At 40.1% G+C, this 7,705-nt stretch overlaps 1 protein-coding gene across 1 annotated transcript in view; it reads left to right on the top strand.

Annotated features, from left to right (window-relative positions):
* LOC109529641 (protein lifeguard 1) overlaps nt 1-6,623 on the top strand; it is a 13,237-nt gene extending 6,614 nt beyond the window's left edge. The window contains exons 8-11 of the mRNA XM_019893020.1: nt 896-983; nt 4,992-5,081; nt 5,421-5,468; nt 6,318-6,623. Coding sequence (XP_019748579.1) covers nt 896-983; nt 4,992-5,081; nt 5,421-5,468; nt 6,318-6,470 — 379 coding nt within the window. The 3' untranslated portion in view covers nt 6,471-6,623. The remainder of the gene's footprint in view (nt 1-895; nt 984-4,991; nt 5,082-5,420; nt 5,469-6,317) is intronic.
* The last annotated feature ends 1,082 nt before the right edge of the window (nt 6,624-7,705 follow it).

The raw sequence follows: 7,705 nt of genomic DNA, 5'->3' as shown, positions 1-7,705 counted from the left end.
TGTCAAGCAGCTAAGACAAGAAGAGCTCTGATGCTGGAAGAGAGGGTAAAAGTGATCAAAATGAAAGACGGAGCAAGCAAAATAAAAGACATTATCCAAGAAATTGATGTAAGTGAAAGTGAATGTTGATCGTAAATTTCGCAATTTCTTTCCCTTTTTTTCTTTCTACACTGACAATATGAAGTGTCAAATAAGTGTGTGCTCATTCTTATGCACTACTGGAATAAAAATAGAGTACACATACGTTTGTGTGTACTACGTGTACACATTCGTTTGTATGTGTGTGCGTGTGCGTGTGTGTGTGTGTGTGTGTGTGGGTGGGTGGGGGTGTGGGTGCGTGTGTGCTTACATCTGAGATCAAATTTGCTACAGATAAAAACCCCCTGTTGTGAAAAATTTCTTCCTGCAAACATGATTTCGTTGTAGAGACGTTTCACTGTATTAAAACAAAAACAAAATAAAACAAAAACATACCCAGCCGCCTGTCCTACCCTCCATTCATTTTCTTACCTACCTACTTGCTTAATACACAAAGCATGTAAAAATGCCAGGGAAAGTACTTTAAAGAAACACATGGTTCAAAGACAGAATGTGATGTTTGAGTGATTTGATGCACAGTTTCAGTTGAAGGCTTTGTGTGAATAATGCATTGCAATCATCATATTCATGGAAGTCTGTCGTAAGGGAAACTAATATAAAATGAGGCTGAGCATTACATCATGTTGCATGTCTTGTGGGCGCCATCTCTAGCTGAGACACAAAGGAAATAATCTCACATTTTATGCGACAACCATGGACCGAGGCCTTCTGTCAATGCTTCTCAGTTCTGAAACTATGGGGGGAGGGGGGGTCCCTCAAACTATATTCGCCTTTTGTTTCATTTGGCTGTCTGCAGGTTCTTCTCAGCTGAACCTGTTCTGTGGGCCGTGGGTGCGACAGCGTTTGTGTCCTTCTCCCTGAGCGTATTTGCAATGCAGTCAAAGGTGAGGTGCGTCACACACTCACTTTCACTTGGCAGCAGAAGGTCTGTCATCATAAAACCGCAGTGACTTGGCTCCGGGATAAGTGGGATAAGATATGGCAGTTAAAGGTGATAAACTGAGCATGCAGTCATCAGCAAAGCTTCAAATATCAATGAGCTCTCTCCCCTGGCAAGAGAATGATTACTGTTAAAACCAGTGCATTTGTCAATCAGGTGTCATCCTTGTTCCTGGCACAACGCAATCCTCCAGTGACCCTGAAACAGGCTAATCTACAATACCTGCTGCATCCCCACCCCTTATTTATTTTTGTATTTATTTATTGGTGGGTTCATGTTACGAAAGTTACTTTTCCACTAGGTGGTAAAGTTCAGCTCAGTTAGCCACCTTAGGGTTTAAGGTGGAAAATCCTGATCTGGATTGTAAGATGTAAGTGTGACATGATGTACAGTACTGCAGGGGTGCCCAAACTTGTTTGACCGGAGATCTACTTTTCGATCGCCCAACCTCCCGCGATCGACCCATTGCCCCGCGCACGCACGCACATACACACGCATGCCATGATGAGCAATAGCCTGTTAACTATCGTAGCTCACACGTTCCGTTTTAAAATGCTTTTCCCGGCCCTCCAGATTCCCATTCTTTGTCCGTGCCATCGGTGAATTGTACATGAAACAAACTCTGAATGAGAATAATTATAACGATAAAAGATACAGCGCAACAGCTCTGTTCACAAGCAGCAACTGCAGACTGCTGAGAGCGAAGAACTTCCAGTGATGCAGGTCATGCGCCACCGAATGTTAAAGATGACCTGCTTTATTTATTTTTTTTTTTTTTAATACTTTTTGTGAAAGTGAGACTGATGGGTGCAATGTGCATTAATACAAAAAAAATATATATATATCAGTGGCGGACCCTGAGGGCCAGCAAGGCCTTCTCTGCTGGCCTAAACATTCTCAGAAAAGTAAATTTTCTTTTCTGAGAATAACATAAATTTGTTATTTTATTTTCATAAATATGTTAACAAAATTATTCTCTGTATTCTTTACGTCATATTATTTCCACTTAGTTGAGTGGCTTTCAATGTTATTTTAAATAACATTGAAAGCCACTCAACTAAGTGGAAATAATATGACGTAAAGAATACAGAGAATAATTTTGTTAACATATTTATGAAAATAAAATAACAAATTTATGTTATTCTCAGAAAAGTAAATTTACTTTTCTGAGAATGTTTAGGCCAGCAGAGAAGGCCTTGCTGGCCCTCAGGGTCCGCCACTGATATATATATATATATATATATCAGTGGCGGACCCTGAGGGCCAGCAAGGCCTTCTCTGCTGGCCTAAACATTCTCAGAAAAGTAAATTTTCTTTTCTGAGAATAACATAAATTTGTTATTTTATTTTCATAAATATGTTAACAAAATTATTCTCTGTATTCTTTACGTCATATTATTTCCACTTAGTTGAGTGGCTTTCAATGTTATTTTAAATAACATTGAAAGCCACTCAACTAAGTGGAAATAATATGACGTAAAGAATACAGAGAATAATTTTGTTAACATATTTATGAAAATAAAATAACAAATTTATGTTATTCTCAGAAAAGTAAATTTACTTTTCTGAGAATGTTTAGGCCAGCAGAGAAGGCCTTGCTGGCCCTCAGGGTCCGCCACTGATATATATATATATATATATATCAGTGGCGGACCCTGAGGGCCAGCAAGGCCTTCTCTGCTGGCCTAAACATTCTCAGAAAAGTAAATTTTCTTTTCTGAGAATAACATAAATTTGTTATTTTATTTTCATAAATATGTTAACAAAATTATTCTCTGTATTCTTTACGTCATATTATTTCCACTTAGTTGAGTGGCTTTCAATGTTATTTTAAATAACATTGAAAGCCACTCAACTAAGTGGAAATAATATGACGTAAAGAATACAGAGAATAATTTTGTTAACATATTTATGAAAATAAAATAACAAATTTATGTTATTCTCAGAAAAGTAAATTTACTTTTCTGAGAATGTTTAGGCCAGCAGAGAAGGCCTTGCTGGCCCTCAGGGTCCGCCACTGATATATATATATATATATATATCAGTGGCGGACCCTGAGGGCCAGCAAGGCCTTCTCTGCTGGCCTAAACATTCTCAGAAAAGTAAATTTTCTTTTCTGAGAATAACATAAATTTGTTATTTTATTTTCATAAATATGTTAACAAAATTATTCTCTGTATTCTTTACGTCATATTATTTCCACTTAGTTGAGTGGCTTTCAATGTTATTTTAAATAACATTGAAAGCCACTCAACTAAGTGGAAATAATATGACGTAAAGAATACAGAGAATAATTTTGTTAACATATTTATGAAAATAAAATAACAAATTTATGTTATTCTCAGAAAAGTAAATTTACTTTTCTGAGAATGTTTAGGCCAGCAGAGAAGGCCTTGCTGGCCCTCAGGGTCCGCCACTGATATATATATATATATTACTAACATGCACCGAGACACAAAAATGTTTGTTAGATTTTTTTTTTCCTCCTCGTAACCCCTCGCAATCGACTTGGGACCAGTCCGAGAGCTACCGGTCGATCACGACCGACGTAACAGGCACCCCTGCAGTACTGTATTATGTGTGCAAGTAGTGACATAATATCTGTAGGATGCAGCGTGACCTACCAATAAATTAAAATTAGGCATGTTAGAGCAGTGCTGACATTATCCATGTATAAGTAATGCTTGAATCCTCTCTCTGTTGTGAGTGTTTTTCCAGCCATTCTATTCCTGTTGTTGAACTAAAGTGGCAATTTTCTGTTCACCAATCCCGTAACTGTGTGTCTGGCTGAATCCTTTGGTTCAATTTGATTGGTGGATCAAAGGAGGTTTGTCCAACTAAAGATGTGCTGTTCTCAAGTCTTTTGGTCCCCTCAACAATTTAGATCCAATTCCAAATTCCACCATAGCAAACTGAAAGAAACCACACAGCTCAGTTTAAACATGGCCTATTTCATGTAGAGCAGCAAACACCAAGATTCTGCTGCTGAAATCATGCTCTGTTTGACTTTCAATTCAGGCTTTTCAATTTCCCCACAGCTAAGGTTTGAGTGATGTTTCCTAGTCTGATTACAAAGTGTGGTATTGTATCAGAAACCACTGCTGTTTTGAGAGTTTGGCTAATGATGACTGTGAATACGTCTTAAATGACTTATAGTTAGGGTGCATGTTGTGTTACAGTATGTTATGAGTAGAAATAATGAAACAGACGAATGGAAATTCAGTGAGAGTTGCCTTTTATTTAGATGCGGTTTGAAATTTAAAGGATCCTTGCTACTAAAGTGAACAAGTATATTGATTTTATTCCATCTACTTAAACTGCATTTAAAGGTGGAATGCATGTCTGATAATGACTTGAATAGGCTATATTCTCATTAATCAACTTACTATTCACTTAAAGAGATTCCACAGGTTAATAGGCACCAAATCAAGTTTAATAAGCATGTAATAGATTAACTATTATAGATCTTGTTACTTTTTTGTGAGTTTTGTTTTACACTTTGTATTCATCTTGCACTTGCAGGTCGGGTAATCAGGGATAGTGATTCTCCTGTGGTAGCTGCCATCTTTTTCTGTCTCTCTGAATAGGGCAGGCAGGCTAAATTGCTGCCTCCCTTCCTCCGTGTCAGTGTTGCATCTGGTTGATTAATTATCCAGGATCATTATACCCATAATTGTGAGTAGTTTCACGTGTTGAACTGCAATGTGTCCTCATCACTCAGTAATCTAGGATGCCTTGCAGCCTGGCTGTAATGTTCGATGACCTTGAGTGGCCTTTATTGTGGTAATGAGCATAAATGAAAGATGTTCTGCCAACAGTGCTGTGTATTTTTCAAGGCTGGTGACTTTCTCTCTCTCTCTCTCTCTCTCTCTCTCTCTCTCTCTCTCTTCCCCCGCCTCCCTCTCTCTCTCTCTGTCTGTCGGTCTGTCTGTCTGTCTCTCTGTGTCACTAGTATGACTTCACCATGGCAAGTGGAAGCCTGTGGGTGTTTGGCTGGACTCTCTTTTCCTTTGGACTGCTCTGTGCAATCTTTCGATCGCAGGTAAATGATGCAGGCATGTTTGCATCCATGTGAGCAGTGAGACACTTCTGGAATAAACATACAAATCAACAAAAGCTGCATTGATCTCTCACAAACATCCTATAGGACACATACCAGCTTACTCAACAGCAACAGCACATTCCTTTGCATCAGGCCAGCTATTTATAATTAGAATTGGCATTGATAGCCATTTTTCATCAGGCAAATGATCTTGAGCCAAAACTCAACACTGCCCTCCAGATAGAAGGAATTGTACTGAGACACAGCTGTAGAACATTTTTTTGCAATATTTTTATTCTTGCAATTAAAAATTCCTCTGACAATTTTGTCTTTGAACAGTTTGCTTACATTGCCTATGCCTGCCTGGGCACCTTGCTGTTTTCCTTGGTGAGTACTCTGCACCTGTCAGGAATGAAATAAGCTCCCCAACATTGACCTTTCCAAGTGAAATAAATAACCATCAAATAGAGATTAATGTCACCAGTGTGAATGAGATGCAAAATTTGATCCAAGGGCCAAGTTGCATACCTCCATTTCCAGTTTGAGTAGTGAGTGCAAATAGATAGACTCTGATTTCCTTGTGTCCTTTGATTTTAGTCTACACCTCTTAACAATGGGGGGTTTAATTTCACTGCCATCTCTTTGCAATTGCACTGCTGACAGAACCAAACAGGCTTACTTTCAGCTGTGCAACATCCATTTTCCGATGCGCTTTTTATCCTCACAAGGGTCGTGGGGGGTGGCGTGCTGGAGCCTATCCCAGCCGTCTTCGGGGCAATAGGTGGGAGACACCGTGAACCGGTTGCCAGCCAATCACAGGGCACACAGAGACGAACAACCATCCACGCTCACACTCACACATGGGGACAATTTTTTTGAGTGTTCAGTCAGCCTGCCATGCATGTTTTTGGAATGTGGGAGGAAACCGGAGTACACGGAGAAAACCCACATAGGCATGGGGAGAACATTCAACCTCCACACAGGGAGGCCGAAGCAGGAATTGAACCCCGTACCTCTCCACTGTGTGGTCGACATGCAAACCACTGGACCACCGGGCCGCCCCTGTGCAACATCAACTATGGAATTACTTATGACTATTAGACCTCCACTCGAACTACTGCTCTATTTGTTTCTTTCCAACTGTTTCTCCTTGTCGGCTCAATATGTCTTTAATCACACAAACGAGCTGTCATCACTGCTGCTGTTGAAGCATATTCTCTCTCTCTATCTCTGCAGTACCTGGTGTTTGATACCCAGCTCATCGTGGGTGGGAAACACAGAAAATATGAGGTCTCTCCTGAGGAGTATGTGTTTGCTGCTCTCAGCCTCTACCTGGACATTGTTGTCTTGTTCCTTTTCTTGCTGAAACTTATCAATCTCTGCCGCTGATAGCTAGCTTCCCTGACGTTGCCTTTGCAAAAACTAAACTAATACTCAATATATGCTTGAGCATATACCAGGGGTGTCAAACTCATTTTTGCCGCGGGCCACATTGTAGTTATGGTTTCCCTTGGAGGGCCGTTATGAATTTTGGGAAACCGCATAAATGTTTAAACCCCTCCACATATTACATGCACAGCGCAAAACAAATTGATGAATAACTCGTTTTAAAATCAGAAATCAAGAATAATGACTGTTATTGTGGATTACATGTGACAATTTGAAATTTTGGTTCAGACTTTAGCAAGCATCAGGGAACTTGACATGCTTGATTTGCTTTCGTGGGCCACATAAATAGATGTGGCGGGCCAGTCCTGGCCCCCGGGCCTTGACTTTGACACCTGTGGCATATAGGATGGGCACATATCCTGTGCCTTATGTGCTATTCTTTTTTCCTGTGTCCACTATCGATGCTGAAATTATGCTTATTTCCCTATTGTGAGACTAATAAAGGTTATCTTATCTTAGTTTAGCTTGTCTTGCATCAAAGTTCATCAAATAGGTCCCAGGTTCTCAAGGTCACTCTTTATCTACAGGGAGCTCTGTGGCAATCCACAATGATGATATTACCTTTGGAACTTATTGTACAGCACCAAACTGTTTTAACTTCTCACTAGTTTATGTTTGCTGTAGTTTTGCCATTTGCAAGTTAGATCAATGGTGCATTTGGTGCAAGGTGTCATGTTAACTTCCAGTTGGCAGGGAAACGCATATTGACAACATTGGAACATAGCGCCACATCAATGTCTAGGCTGACGGAGCTATCTCCTTGTCTTTAACAAGTTAAAAAAAAAAAAGCCATTTCAACCTGGAAATAAAACAGTACTATTGAATATTAATGCCCAGAGTCGGATTGGCTATCGGGCATACAGTGCAGATGCCAGGACTTTTAGGGCCAGTTATGATTTTCCTCTATCTTACCCCCAGAGACCAGCCCACATCTTGGAGGTAGTAGCCCATTAATCCTTTTACAATACAGACAGAAAACTGAACAAATCAACATTAGTAGCAGAGCTACACTGTAGCCTAGTGTTTTTCAACCCGTGTGCCGCGGCACACTGGTGTGCCGCAAGACATTGTCAGGTGTGCCGCGGGAAAATATCCAATTTGTATGCCTGTGCGGTCTCTTGCCCAGAAAGTAATGATGTAGTACCCTCCTATACCGATAGGGAGCAGCAACAGCT

Source organism: Hippocampus comes, unplaced genomic scaffold, assembly GCF_001891065.2.
Source record: "Hippocampus comes isolate QL1 unplaced genomic scaffold, H_comes_QL1_v1.1 scaffold94, whole genome shotgun sequence".
NCBI classification, from domain to species: domain Eukaryota; kingdom Metazoa; phylum Chordata; class Actinopteri; order Syngnathiformes; family Syngnathidae; genus Hippocampus; species Hippocampus comes.
Note: the sequence above shows the minus strand (reverse complement) of the source record. Positions and strands in the feature narration are given on the sequence as shown.